Below are 15,283 nucleotides of genomic sequence, written 5' to 3' on the forward strand. Positions count from 1 at the left end.
TGTTAATGATCATGATAAATATAATGGAATCTACTCCCCTATTAAAAATTAAGATTCAGGGGAGCCTGGGTGGCTCAGTCAGTTAAGTGGCTGACTTTGGCTCAGGTCATGATCTGAGGGTCCGTGGGTTTGAGCCCCGCATTAGTCTCTGTGCTGACAGCTCAGAGCCTGGAGCCTGCTTCACATTCTGTGTCTCCCTCTCTCTCTGTCCCTTCTCCTCCTAGTGCTCTCCCTCTCTCTGTCCCAAATATAAATAAACATTAAAAAAATTAAAAGGAAATATAAATGGTTGATAAGACACTCTGCCCACCTAAAGTTAGCGGGAAGAGAGCTGGATATTCCTGGTACTGGCTAAGTGTTCCTGGATAGTAGAATTGGCAATCCCACAGTTAGTACTTTGGGGAAGAAATCTGGTTTTCCTTCTGGGTGGAGCTGAAGGAAAGCATTGCTGTCTGACCTTGGGCCAGCTTGTAACCCGTTTTCATCTCTCTGCTTTGTGGGATGAAGGGGTGGTGGCAGGTGGCCACTGGGACCTTTCCACTCCTCCCAGCGGACTGTGCATGGCAGTTGTGAACTGAAGGTGAGGGCTGGTTATTTTTCTTGGTCCAGGCGCCTTAGGTTAAATCTTCTCCTGTCCTCTAACCTCAGACTCTACAAGTCCCCTCTTGCCACCTTGCTCATCCGTTTTATGCTGCAGCTGGGTCTGGTTTCATCTCATTTTGGGGCTTCTAACCGTTGGGTTGAGTGTGGCCCCCAGAGAGGGCTTTTTGTGGTCCTGGCCTCTTTGTGTCCTCTGCCTTGGTGGTCTTCTCTCTTCCACAGCTCTACCCCGAGTTGACTACTTCCTCTTTGAAAACATGGACCTTGGACCTGTGCAGTCTGGGGCATGCCTTGTGTTGCTCAAATGATGCCTTCTGGGAGAGGTCAGGTGGCCAGATGTCCAGCATCTCATGACCACAAATTGTTTCATTCTCCCCATGTGAAAGCCAGGCTTTTGCATAATCTCCCCTTTCTGTGCCTTACTTGATAACTCTTGGTTAGCCTCCCATGTGGGCTAGGTCAGAATGTGGGCACTCTCTGGGGGTGCTTCCCTCTCTGTGCTCACTGAGGCTTGTGGGTTGTGGCTGATTTGAAGACTCCTTGTAGGGGAAACGGGTGTACCAGGAAGAAGAGGGTACAGTATTGGGTTCCAGAATAAAGAGGGGTTAGGATTGTGTCTCATAAATTATATTTTTATGAACCCTTCTTTAATTTCATAAGGAGATTAGTTCATAAGGCTCATGGAGAGACGTAGAATGAGGCTCTTGCCTCTTTCCAGTAAGTGTTGGGGGTGACGGGAAATGCCTCTTGAACTGTTCTCTTGCTTTCTTGCTCTTGCAGCTGGGAAGGGAAGGCAGGGCAATGAAATAATTAGCAACATATTTACAGTATGCCTAGTGTACTGTAATGTGAGTTTTAAGAAATAGTAGTTGTGGCCGGTACTGTAAACAGCCTCATGTGGGTTTCTTAATGCACATTTGTGTGAAAAGAGCTTGGGTGTCATTTCTGTGTTGTGTTGTATGGTTGTCAGTCTAATGTCAGTACTTTTTTTTCTTTCTTTCTGTAGCTAACTTTTCCTTGGTTTGGTTCTCTGTGAACATCAGAAACTGCTCGGAAAATAACCCCCCAAATTGTTTGTCATTTGTCCCTTTATGTGTTTTGTGGCCCTATATCACTGCTATGATTTTTAAATTAAAAGAATTTTTAAAATATTAATTTATTTTTGGGAGAGCGCAAGCAGGAGAGGGGCAGAGAGAGGGAGACAGAGGATCTGCGCTGACAGGTTGATGTGGGGCTCGACCTCGCGTGAAGTCGTGACATGAGCCTAAGTCCTATGCTCAACCGCCTGAGCCACCCAGGTGCCCTAAGCATTTTTTTTATTGATGTGTAATTTATGTTAAGTATTAGATTTAGGTGTACAACATAATGATTTGATATTTGTATTATCTTGTGAAGATCACCACAGGAAGTCTAGTTAAGATCCATCACCATATATAATTACAGGTTTTTCCCTTGTGATGAGAACTTTTAAGATCCACTCTTCCCAGCCACTTTCAAATACATGATGCACTGTTATTAACTATAGTGGCCATGCCACACATAGCATGGAACTGAGGCACTGAGTGATTGAACTGAGGCACTGAGACTGGCCGCAGGTGTGTGTTCGTGGCATGAAAGCCATGTCCGCTGCCTGGGACAGTGCCTGCACACACCAGCTGCTCAGATACTTGTTATTCGTTAATGGGTCGGGTGGATGGGTAGAGGAGACTGCCCCTTGGAGCCCCTTTAACCTGTGCCTAAGGCCTGGCTTATTTATGGTTGGTTGTAGGGGAACAGTCGACTTCTGGAACTTTCTGTTGCCTTGACTACTTCACAGTACCTGAGAATCTGGAAGTGTAGCTTGTGTGTTTGTATTTTTTGGGACAGGTTTATTGAGATGACTCTCTTGCCATACTGTTCCCCCATTTAAAATATTCATTTCAGTAGTTTTCATCACATTGTTTTGTGTGACCATCACCACATTTTAGAACATTTTCATCACCCCAGAAAGAAATGTGTAGCCCTTAGCCATCATCCCTATTCCTCCTAGCCTCTTGTTCCTCCCAGCCTCTGGCATGCGCTCATTTGCTTTTAATGTGTAGGGATATACCTTTTCTGGCTATGTCATATAAATAGACTCCTTCAATATGTGGTCCTTTGTGACTGATTTCTTTCACTTAGCATCATGTCATCCATGTTGTAGCGTATATCAGTATTGCATTCCTTTTATGGCTGAATAATAGTTCATGGTATGGATATACCACGTTTTGTTTATCCATTTATAGCTTGATGGACAATTGGGGTGTTTCCACTTTTTCATTATTATGAAACATGCTGCTCTGAACATTGCTGTCGTCTTGGGTTTTGTGTCAGATTAATCATCTTGCAGCTGTTGTAAAAAGAACTGGATGTGGGACCAGAAGACCAAGCCGTAAGATAGCCCAAGGAACCACATGCTTGACCTTCACTTTAATCCTTGGAAATTTATTAGGCTTCTGAATGTCTGAGAAGTCTCCTGATGCACAAGACCCTTTGTTAAAATTTAAAAATAAAAAAAAAGTGGGGGTGCCTGGATGACTCAGTCGGTTAAGCAACCGACTTGAGCTCAGGTCATGACCTTGTAGTTCATGGGTTTGAGCCCTATGTCGGTCTCTGTGCTGACAGCTCAGAGCCTAGAACTTGCTTTGGATTAAGTGTTGAGCTCTTGTGAAATGTGAAGGTTTTCTCTCTATATCACTTGATTTCAGTAATCTGGGCTTGCTGCCTGTCAACACTGATGTTTGTGATTACATGTAGCATATCCCAAGTGAGTTCAAAGATATTCTCATACCCTTAAATACTTGTGAGCACGCACTTGGGTGAGAGGGAGCCCATGAGGAATGCTGTGCTATTTTGTTATTCTCAGAGTGGTTATGCCAATGGTGGTGGTAACTCTGGAATAGATTTTTTTTTTTTTTTTTTATAAAGTAGGTTCACGCTCAGCTTGGGGCCCAACTTAGGGCTTGAACTCCCAACCCTGAGATCAAGACCTGAGCTGAGATCAGCAAGAGTCCAGATGCATAACTGAGCCACCCCAGATGCCCCTGAAATGGAGTTTTTTTTAATGTTTATTTATTTTTGAAAGGGAGAGAGACAGAGCATGAGCAGGGGAGGGGCAGAGAGAGAGGGAGACACACAGAATCCCATGGTGGCTCCAGGCTCTGCTGAGCTTGTCAGCACAGAGACTGACGCGGGGCTTGAACTCACAAACCCCAAGATCATGACCTGAGCCGAAGTCGGATGTTTAACCGCCTGAGCCACCCAGGTGCCCCATGATTTTTTTAAACTTGATATAATTCATGTTGAGTAAATTTTGTGTATAGTTCTGAGTTTTGACCAATGCATACAGTCACGTAACTACCACCATTGTTGAGATTAGGACATCTGAGTGGATTTTTATTTTATTTAATAAATGACTTTTATTTTTTTCAAAATTTATTTATTTATTGATTTTGATAGAGCAGGAGCTGGGGAGGGACAGAGAGAGAGGGAGAGAGAGAGAATCCCAAGCCAGCTCAGTGCTGTCTGGTCCGACGTGGGGCTTGAACTCAGAAACCGTGAGATCATGACCTGAGCTGAAACCAAGAGACGCTTATACGATTGAGCCATCCAGGCGCCCCTGAGTGGATTTTTAAAGCAGATACCTGAATGACTTCAAAGTGTGTTGGAATGCAGTTTGCCTTTTCTTCCACTTTAGGTTTAGGAGCCTATCAAGGTGACCTGAAAGCTGGTTTTGTGTGAAGGAAAACTGTACAACGCAAAACTGGCTCTTAGCTTCTCTGACATCAGATTCTCAGGTTTTGGGTAAAGGATGCCTGCGTTGATGCTTCTCCTTGCTGTGAGCTGCTGACTTCTCTGTTGCCACTGCCCATTAGGGGAGTTCGGCTCTCAGAAAGGAGGAGGGGGGTCGGGGTAGCCCCTGACCTGAACATAAAGGGGAAGTGGGATGGGGAGACAGACCCAGTGGGATCAGAGAGTCAAGTGGAGTAAGGCACGGGGCTCTGGAGGTACCAGGGTCTGTGCGGTAGGCGCGAACTGGAAGGAGGCCGGAAGTTGGGCTCCACCACTTGGGTATGGTGCGATGATGGGAGTAATCAACCCCTTGGCTATGAAGTAGCTTGAGCCATTGTGAGGGAGAGCTAGGAAGCAAAGAAATGGGGGACGGAGGCTTGATGGGGACGTGTGGAATTTTCCAGCCTTCATAATTAAAGATATGTTTGGCAAGAATAGAAATTTGTCTCCTCTAATTTCACTAGCCAGATGCTGCTTGAATGTGAGCGAATTCGCTCATTCCAAGCCCCTGACTTTGCAGAGGTGGCCACTGGGGCTCTGGCCCATGGCCAGGCAGGCTGATGGCCCTGCACAAGAGGTGACTGACACACACCCTATGTCCTCAGTTTTCTTTACTTAAGTTTCTGAAGTTGAAAGGACGTAAAGATGCAAAGTTGGGTCTGCAGATGCAGAGAGAACCTGCAGAGTTTTTTTTCTGGGTGTGTGACAATTGCTTCTCCCCTCAGGGCATCCTCTGCTGGAATTCATCTTGTTAAGGAGGTTACAGTATCTTGACCATTACTTAAAATGGAAGAAAGAAGTGGGAATATGTATGACTGAAGCATGTTTTCCCCTCTTTATGCCAGGGTGCTGGGTATCTTAGGTTTTTACTCAGCATGAATCCCTTACTCATTGTTTTGGGCTTGTAAGCTGGGTGGGTGCAGCTGATCTGAACTTCTGTGACTGGGGCTGCCCACCTAGTGGAGCAATGATTAAATGGCAGTACTAGACCAGGAGGGATGGAGGGAATGAACACTGGTGTCAGGTTCCCTGCAGGAAACCTGCAAAGTGGTGTCCGCATCTTACGGTTGAGGAAGTGAGGTATGTGAGGGGTCCCTGGCCAGTGAGCTTGGATGGGCAGAGAGGCTGTGGTGGGGGATTTGTGGGAAGAGTTTCAAGGGGAGCTTCATGGGGGATTTTAAGTGGCAAGGGTATTAACATCTAGTGGGGGGTGGAGTAGAGAAGTCCAAGCCCATTTTCAGACTTGACTGGGACAGTGTGCTGGATATATGCATTTGGGATTCAGCCATCTGGAGCTGATAGTCACAGTCAGAGCTCTCCAGGAGTCAATCTCTGGGAGAAAATGAGGCAGGAAGATGAAATGTGGGCCTTCATTCCCTGCTCTTCTCCCCTCACCCCCCTCTTCCCTTCCTTTCTCTCTTCCCTTCCTTTCTTTTGATAGTGGTGTATGTAATTTGGATCAGACCTCTAAGTTGATTTCTTTTAAAGTTATTGTTGAATAAACTCAAAGTGGGCAGTGGTCTGGAAACGGGGGCATTGAGTTGTCTAGTTGACAAATGACATATTTTGCCCTGGGACAGGTCCTTGTGTTGCTGAGCACTTTGGAAGGCTGAGTGGTATACTAGTTGCACATCATTCTTGCCTGGCCAGAGTTTTTTTAAGAACTTCTGCCAAACAACATTTATTAGCCTAGTTTGGATTACCATGCCTACTTGAAAGCTGTGTGATTATATCTCTTAGCATTTGAATCTACTTTCAAATTCTCTGGTTTGTAGGCATTTATGACATTGCAGTCTTTGTGTTCCCAAATTTGGATATGCTCTGACCCCAGGCTCAGTTTTACTAGTAGTTCTCAAGGGATTGTATTGCCCACTCCACTTCTGCCCCTGGGCAATGATGGTGTGGAGTCTTTTAAAAAAATTTATTTTTATTTATTTTTATTTATTTTTTAAAGTATTTATTTTGAGAGAGAGCGAGCACATGAGCGAGCACGTAAGCAGGGGAGAGGCAGAGAGAGAGGGAGAGAGAATCCCAAGCAGGCTTTGCTGTCAGCACAGACCCCTATGTGGGGCTCTATCACACAAACCGTGAGATTATGACCTGAGCCAAAATCAAGAGTCGGTCGCTTAACCAACTGAGCCATCTAGGCGTCCCTGTTTTTACTTTTTAAAGTTTATTTATTTTTGACAGAGGGAGAGAGAGCATGCATGCACACAGGAGGGGCAGAAAGAGAGGGAGACAGAATCCCAAGCAGGCACCACACTGTCAGCACAGAGCCTGATGCGGGGCTCAATCACACAGAGAGTGCCCTCCCTGAGCCAAAATCAAGAGTTGGTCACTCAACTGACTGAGCCACCCAGGCGCCCCCTTAAATTTTTTTTTTTTTTAACAAAGGGGGGTACTACCCACATGTCGTGTGTATGACTGGGATTGCCAAGGTCCTGTGAGGCACAAGACAGTCCTTCACACCATATGTTGTCATCACCAGTTGAGGAGCCCTGATATAGCCAAATATATTTTGTTCGGTTGTGTTACATGTTTCTTACTAGATGGGTATGAAAGGTTGAAATTGGATAATTACTGCAGAGCATTTTCTGGGGCATGTCCTAGGCTACCTGTGGCTATAGTTAGTAAGGAGTTTGGGTTTTTGTCAGACTTTGTTCAACATTTTCTATAACCTTTTTGTGACTCGAGTGTAATTAGTTTGGAAATAGCTGGGATTTCTTGTTCATTCTTGTTATCTAGTGGTTTAGATCAGTGGTTCTCAACCATGGCTGTGCATTGGAATTTCCCAGGGAGCTTTGAAAAATACTGATGCCTGAGTGCCACCCCCAGACTTTTATTTGATTGGTCTAGGATGTGACATACCGGTTTTTAAAACTCTCCAGGTGATGATAATGCACTGCTAGGATTGAAAATCACTGATTTAGAAGTTCTAGAAACTCTGCAAAGATAAAGCAATACGGATGATTAATTTAGCTAACTGAAATAAATTCATTTCCCCACAAAACATTTATTGAACACCTGAGGTTAAGATGACCCAGCTAGCCACATCATTAAACCTAGCAGAGCTCAGGTCTTTGGCTTCATTTTATTTTATTCATTTATTTTGTAATTAAAAAAAAAATTTAGAGTGCGAGGGAGAGAGAGCAAGCAGGGGACAGGGGCAAAGGGAAGGAGAGAGAATCTTAAGCAGGCTCCCTGCTTAGTATGGGGCCCACCTTGGCGCTCGATCCCATGACCCAGGGATCGTGACCTGAGCCGAAATCAAGAGTTGGACACCCAACTGCCTAAGCCACCCTGGCACCTCATGGCTTTGTTTTCATTTGAAAACCTTGGTTCTGGGAAAGAGTTGCTGGGCAGTTGGTTCAGCTCTGGCTCCCCTTTCTCAGTCTTCTCCAAGGACTGTGAGTGATGTGGATGACAAGAGAGGAGAGAACAGGAGGATAGTGCAGAAAAGCACAGTCCCTGTATCCTTGGCAGGGCTGGCATGTTCTTTGCCCACACAGGACCAGGCGGTGGCGACAGCCAGGAAGAACATTCAGACCTGGCATATTTGTGTTGAATTGAGGGGCAAGCCCACAGTACAGAAATAAGTAACACTCTGAATTGGGTTTCTTTCATAATGTGTTTTTCTTCTGTTTGAAACCTGGCTGGATGGGGGGCCTCCATTAGCCCCCTCAGTGCCTTTCTGCCAGTGCCAGTTAGAAAAGGGGGATAGTCACCATGCTGGGTTTGGTCAGCAGACAAGGGTTTTAGGTGTATCAAAGATCCCCCTTTCCTTGGCCCAAGGGATAGATTTTGCCCTGGCTCAGCCTTGGAGCTGAGGTCTTCATTCACTGTACAGCCTGGCCAGTGATAGGGTGGCCCTGTCTAGATTGTCCCCTTCACCGGCATGAGGGATTTGTGTTCTGTTTTCTAATGTGCCAGCAGGACCCAGTCTTGAGGCCATTTACCAGGAGTGATGATTTGTTTTATACACTTTCGAAACAGAAAACATCTGTTCTAGCCGAGGAGGGATTGAATAATGACATAGTGGTTTTCCTATTCAGGGCAAGTACTGCTTGGGGTATGTGGGACTCGGGCACACTGGGCATACTTGTCTTTCCCGCCCTACAGCTCAGTCACTTCCATGGTGGCTTGACCCCACCAGGCTTCAGTGACAAACACACTGAACAAGGTCAGTTCTTTTTTATGAAGTTTGAAATCAGAATTTTTTTAGGGGGTGGATTTCGGTCTTAAAACCGAATATAATTCAGCAGATAAAATTCAGGCTTCCCCCTTTTAATTTCCTGAAACCAATTTCAGAATAGCGAAGCCAGCTATTTTCTGCCAAATGAGTTTCCCAAAGGCATAGTTCTGTGGGAATGAGCTAGACTAATGAGACATGAGGTCACCACTCGTGTTCATTGATGCTTATGCTGTGGGTGTGGTGTGCATTCTGCTCCAGTAGTCTTTCCCTGATGGGGGGCTTTTCCCTAGAAGCAGCCTCCCTTCATTTGCTCGTCATAGGGATTGGCCACCCTGACATTATCTGGCTCCATAAACTATCCTGCTCTCTCTCACTGTGTACCCTGCTCTCTCTCACTGTGTCCCTTCTGGGTGCTGCCTTCTCAAAGGAGGAGAGCCCTTCCTTGTGCATGAACCCCAACTGGTGTTTTTATGAGCAATTTGAAGTCCCTTTGCTTTCTCATTTCCTCTCACCATTGCTGGTACCACACAGGCCTCTAGGTTGTGACTTGCTTGTCTCTACCTGCTCCTGTTTGGGCGCTTGGGGGTGCACACTCATCTAGTTTTATTTTAAATGTTGTCCGTGAGTTTTAGTTGTGCTAGCCTAATATCTCTGTCTCTGGGGATTTGGAAGATTAAAAAATGATGCCTTCACTGCCATTTTTGCTATGCTATTTGCTGTTTTTTAAAGTTTATTTCTTTTGAGAGAGAGAGAGAGGATGAGCAGAAGAGGGGCAGAGAGGGGTGGACAGAGGATCCGAAGTGGTCTCTGTGCTGACAGCAGAGAGCCTGACGCAGGACTCAAACTCCTCAACCACAAGATCATGACCTGAGCGGAAGTCAGAGGCTTAACTGACAGAGCCACCCAGGCGCCCCACTATTGTTTGTTAAGTGATGTTAAAAATACGAATTTTGGTGGGTGTATTAGTCCTCCGGAGCTGCCGTAACAAAGTGCTACAAATTGGATGGCTTAAAACAACTGAAACCTATTCTCTCCCAGTTTTGGAGGCCAGAAATCCAAAACAATTGTTGGCAAGGCTGTGGTCCCTTCTAAAGGTTCTAGGGGAGAGTCCTTGCTTACCTCTTCCAGCTTCTCATGGCTCTTCCGTGTTCTCAGCCTGTGGCTGTTATCAATTCAGTCTCTACTTTTGTCTTTCTGTCACCTACTCCTGTGTCTCCTTTTCTGTCATAAGGGCACTTGTCATTGGATTTAGGGCCCACCTGGATAATCCAAGATGATCTCCTCTCTAGATCCATAATTACATCTGCAAAACCCTTTTTCCAAATCAGGTCACATTTTCAGGTTCTGGAGGTTAGTATGTGGACATATCCTTTGGGGGGGGCACCATTCCACCCACTGCAGGTGGGGGGGGCAGGTGAAATCAGGTTTTTAAGGGGCAACTGACTTACATTTTTAAAAAAAGTCTGTGCCAGCCAGAATAAGACATATCTGCTGTCCAATTTGGCCTCTGACCCCATTTGTGGTCTTCATTTACTATGCTCTGGAAGGTCTTTAGAACATAGTTCCAGACATCACTGGAGATACATTCTATGTAGAGTGAAAAAAATACTAACTTCTAGTCCAGGTTTTGGCACTAGTTAGTTTATGGAAGGAATTCTAGTGTAATTTTCTTGTGAAACCACACTGTGGTCAGCTGTGAATCTTTCTGTTTTTTCTTTTGCCTTGGTTCAGGTCACAGACCCACTTTTCATTTTGACGCTTTGCCGCCTCCGCTATTTTATGTGGAAAAAGCACCAGCCCGTGCAGGGCTCATGGGCCAGTACAGAGTAATTCCTTTAGTCTCATCTTGGTTTTTTATCTTACCCTTCTCAGAAAATGACTGCTTAGCATATAGAACTAGAAGAGAAAAAATGGCATTTTGCCTTTCCTCTCAGTCTCATAATGTTGGATATTCTTGAAGATTCTGGCTTCAAGTGAGTCTTCAGAGATTAATGCAATTTCTGTAACCTTGATTGAACTCCATTTTGGAGGTTGGGTGGGTGGGAGGGAGGGGGAAGAGTGGCTTCTGGCCAAGGAGGGGTTCACACTGCATAGCAGGTTGTCCCATATGGAGTTGTTCAGTTTCTACCATATAGAAATAAGTTACTGAGTGGCCCTGTTTGATTTATGTTTTTCAAATTATAATAGCAACCCATCCTTACTGTGAGACATCTGGAACATAGAACCAAAAGTTTTGAAGTCATTTATAATACCCATCAACAGAGGATGGAATCCCCTTTCTAGCACTGTATATGCTCATTAATTTACCCTAAAGTAGAAGCTCCTTTATTTGCATATCTTTGATTTCTGGTTTAGGCTAAATATTTTGTTGTGCCATCTCTAGTTGGCTGAATACATGTCTGCATCCTCAGCACAATTATTTTGTGGGTTTTTTTGGTGTCTTTATTGTGTTACCTGGTAATCTGTGTAGTGTCTCCTCATGGAGTTGAACGTTTACACAGCTCATGACAAAAGGGATAGGTGACACTGGCAACTCTTTGTTCAGGTTTTCTCAGAAAGTTCGGTCGTCAAACTGCCTCATTGGCTTTCCTCTGGAATGTACTTCATCCTGACCACCTTGCCTTCTCTCCCTTGTTCTCTAGCTGATGGTGAGACCATTCTAAAAGGCCTCCAGTCCATTTTCCAGGAGCAAGGGATGACGGAGTCGGTGCACACCTGGCAAGACCATGGTTATTTAGCAACCTACATAAACAAAAACGGCAGGTGAGGTGTCCTTGAGTGCTGCTCTTCAGATCTGAGTACTTCAGTTGGGGGTGGGGGGTGGAGGGTGGGGGCAAAGGGCAGTGGTGGGGTGGTGTCCAGGTATTTTTATTTCCTCCTGTGACACCTTGTAGGAGGGAGCTAGAATTCAGTGCTTCTCAGCCCTAACTGCACAGTAGACTCGTCTGGGAGCGCTTTCACAAGATGCCATTACCCCAGTCATTCTCCCAGAGATTGAGGCCACTGGGCATCAGTATTTTTCCAAACTCCCCTGCCTAGATGATTCTGCTGTGTGGCCAGGACCCAGAACCCCCCTGGGCAGCATAAGCACTGTGAACTGGCAGGCCATGATTCAGACTTGGTTAAAAGATTCCTGGGCCCCACTCCAAGAATTTCTGATGCAGTATACTGCTCTGGGGCAGCACCCTAAATAGCATTTCCAGCAAGCTCCCAGGGAGTGCTGGTGGTGCTGGTCGGCTGACCCCACTGTGAATCCCACTGCGATTAGCACGGTTATAAGTTATTATCAATTCATGCAGACCATGGTCAAATGCAGGATGAGAATGTCTGCAAGAAGGTTGACAGCAAGATGAGGAGATCCAAGATTTCAAGTTTTTTTTTTCCTTAAGACTCTATAGACTATCTAGACTTTACATAATCAGTATGTAGATGAAAGCCAATATGTTCTGGGAGTTGGAAAGGAAACCTAAATTAAGAACTGACCAATAAGAAGCTGCCAGTGTGTTGAGCTCTTTGTGCTCTCCTAAGTCTAGGTTTGTATTCTATCTTGTCTGGTTTAGCGTGGAAACTAGTAAGATTCTTAGTGATTTGCACTATTAATTTAAAACATTAAATTTTTTTTAATGTTTATTATTTATTTTTGAGAGAGAGAGAGAGACAGAGCGCAAGCGGGGCAGGGTCAGAGAGAGAGGGAGACACGGAATCTGAAGTAGGCTCCAGGCTCCGAGCTGTCAGAACAGAGTCAGATGCGGGGCTCGAACCTATGAACTGTGAGATCATGACCTGAGCCAAAGTCGGACGCTTAACCAACTGAGCCACCCAGGTGCCCCTGCCCTGTTAATTTTAAAATGTGAACTCCTGGGTATTTTCAGTGACTTTAATTCCATTCCCCCAAGGTACAAAGTACTAGAATTCCACATGGTTTCATTAATGTCCCATGTTCTCTCACTTGTTTTTCTATTAAAAGAAAAAATAACCACCCCCATGCTCTTACAGAGGTTCAGAAGGCAATGCTGGAAGATGAGGGAAACTTCTTAGCATGCCCCCCGCCCCGCCCTTTCATTATTCTCTGTATAAGTCAACATGGTCCACCCCATGGGGGTAATGGACTTCCCTCTCTTGATGCCTCTCAAAGACTTCCCAGCTCCTCTCTCCCCAAGCCCAGATATGTATTTCTAACTATGTAGCAAATCTCCATGTATGTGTTTAGCAGATACCTCAAATGTATCTAAAATAATTTTTTCCTCAAGGAAGATGTTGATTTGACCCCAAATCAACATCACCACCAAACTCTCCTGCCTCCCCTGGTCCATGCTCTGAACCAGTTAACAGCACATTTCCTGGAAGTAGAGGTTTGCAGCTGTCCTTGATCCTTCCAGCTCCTGCAGGTTTGCATTCAGTCCCTCTCTGTCCTGGCCTCTTTTCTCCACCTTCCTGCCATGGTCTCTTGCTGTCCTGGGTATGGGCCATCCTTTGGGAACCACAGCAAATTGAGCCATGTCACCCTGCCACCCCAGGAGGCTCCTTTTCCACTCTAGGTGAAGCCTTGAATCTCGTAACAGTCTCCTAACTGCCTTTGCAGCCAGGCCCTGCCTACTTCTGTACCTCATTTCTTGAATCTTGTACCATATACACCAATTCCCGTTGTCTAGGGAGTCTAGAATTCTTCCTGGAAGGGAATTTTGAGTGACAAGAGCTGTTTGCTTCTGAAAGCAGAAAAAATGAAAATTAACATGGTTATTTTAAATGTTTTTACTTAGAGAGCGCGCAAGCAGGGGAGGGGCATAGAGAGAGGGAGACAGAGGGTCTGAAGCAGGCTGTGCTGATAGCAGAAAGCCCCGTGTGGGGCTTGAACTCACAAACCTTGAGATCATGACCTGAGCTGGTCAGATGCCTAACCATCTGAGCCACCAAGGCTCCCTAACTTGCTTTGTTTAAAAACTTATTTTCCACATTGGTCTCCCTCTTCTTTTGCTTGGTCAACTGGGACTCATCCCTGTGGTTCCTGTCCTGAAACCTCACTTCTCCCGCCCAGGCATGGACTGGTGGTGGTGGTCGGGGGTGGTTGGCAGGCCACCAGGCTCAGGGGGACAGCACCCGCTTCTGGCTTGACTTCTGGCTTGACTTCTGGCTAATGGCCACATTGTGATGCTGAGGTCCTGATCCTCATCCACCTTTTTACATGTTTTCCACCCCGCGGGGCCCCCGCCCCACAAATTTTCCTCTCTATTTCTTTCTGTTTTTAATGGTTGAGTTTGTTACTAGACCTTAACTTCCCGCATTGTGTGTGTTCCTGTGTTTCTGCAGTTCTCTGGCAGAGGACTCAGCTAGAATCAATCAGGTGGTTAAAAGTGATGTTTTTCTACCCTTCCCCCATCCCCAGCCCCTGTCCTTTGTGCTGCTGGTGGTGGAGGGGCAAGGAAAGATGATTAGCTACATTCAGATGTAATTGATTTGTGCTTTCCTGGGCCTGAACTTGATTTTGGGGCTGAAGGTAAAATTAACTAGTAGTGTTTATTTTTTTAATCTAAGCACACTGCCGGTATTCTCTGAACAGAATTCTTCTAATTTAGTGTGTTTCAAATGTTTCTTTAACCACAACTTATGCTAGGAAGTAATTTTATGCCATAACCCTGTACATATTCCTCTGTGTCTATGCAGTACAGATACACGTGTATGATTGAAACAGAAGTTTTTCCAAATAATTAACTTCTATTAGATGTGATACACTCTGACATTTTAAGAAAAATGTGCAGATTCACCAAATTAGGGGTCAGAAAGCTTTTTTGTAAGAAGCCACTTAACTGTCTGTCACATTCTCTCTCTCTTTTTTAAACAACTCTTTAAAAAATGTAAAAACCATTCTTAATCTGCAGGCTTTGCAAAACAGCTTGCGGGCTGGATCTGGTTTGCAGCATAGGGCTGGGGTGTGCCAATCCACAACTAAGTCAGTTTAACCACCACCTGCTTGCAGTCAGAAAAACAAGGCTCTGGTTTGAACTCTCTGAAGGTTAATTGGGAGGACCCACTTGCCCTTTCCTACCCTCCCTTCATCTTAAGGCCATGGTTACTAAACCTGGCCCAATCATGTGCCAGGGAACCTTCTTAAAAAGCAGGTTCACAGGGGCTTCTGGCTGGCTCAGATGGTAGAGCATGCGACTCTTGATTTCAGGATCGTGTGTTTGAGTCCCACTTTGGGGGTAGAATTTACTTTGGAAAAAAAAAATCATCAGGTTCACAGAACTTGCTACTGAATCACTTTCTGGGCCCAAGAACCTGTTATGTGAAAACGTTAGCATGTGGTGACTCCATCTAAATCTTCCCTGATAGGTGGCTCCCTCACCCCCAAGAAGAGGCTCTCCTAAGAAACCAAAAGGGTTAACTATGTAATTTAGGGGAAAAAAGAGCAATGGTCTTTCCTTTTAATTGGGTGGGTTGGTGTCTTTTTCTTGGGAATGCCATGATACAATTCCTAACCTTAAAATTATACTTTCCTTTGTAGTTTTGCCAATTTGAGAATTTACCCACATGGACTGGTGTTATTGGACCTTCAGAGTTATGATGGTGATTCACAAGGCCAAGAAGTTGACAGTGTTGGTTTTTCACTTTTATTGACTTTTTATTTACTTCGATGTAATTATAAGTATTTGAGGATCATTAAATGTCTATTTTAATGGTAAA

At 45.1% G+C, this 15,283-nt stretch overlaps 1 protein-coding gene across 2 annotated transcripts in view; it reads left to right on the forward strand.

Annotated features, from left to right (window-relative positions):
- Positions 1-15,283, forward strand: part of SMS (spermine synthase) — a 54,746-nt gene that overhangs the window by 13,320 nt on the left and 26,143 nt on the right. For both annotated transcript variants that reach the window (XM_040468920.1, XM_040468921.1), the window contains exons 2-3: positions 11,245-11,365; positions 15,105-15,195. In XM_040468920.1, coding sequence (XP_040324854.1) covers positions 11,245-11,365; positions 15,105-15,195 — 212 coding nt within the window. The remainder of the gene's footprint in view (positions 1-11,244; positions 11,366-15,104; positions 15,196-15,283) is intronic.

The sequence above is a fragment of the Herpailurus yagouaroundi genome, unplaced genomic scaffold, assembly GCF_014898765.1.
Source record: "Herpailurus yagouaroundi ecotype Mexico unplaced genomic scaffold, PumYag 67793, whole genome shotgun sequence".
Classification (NCBI taxonomy): Eukaryota; Metazoa; Chordata; class Mammalia; order Carnivora; family Felidae; genus Herpailurus; species Herpailurus yagouaroundi.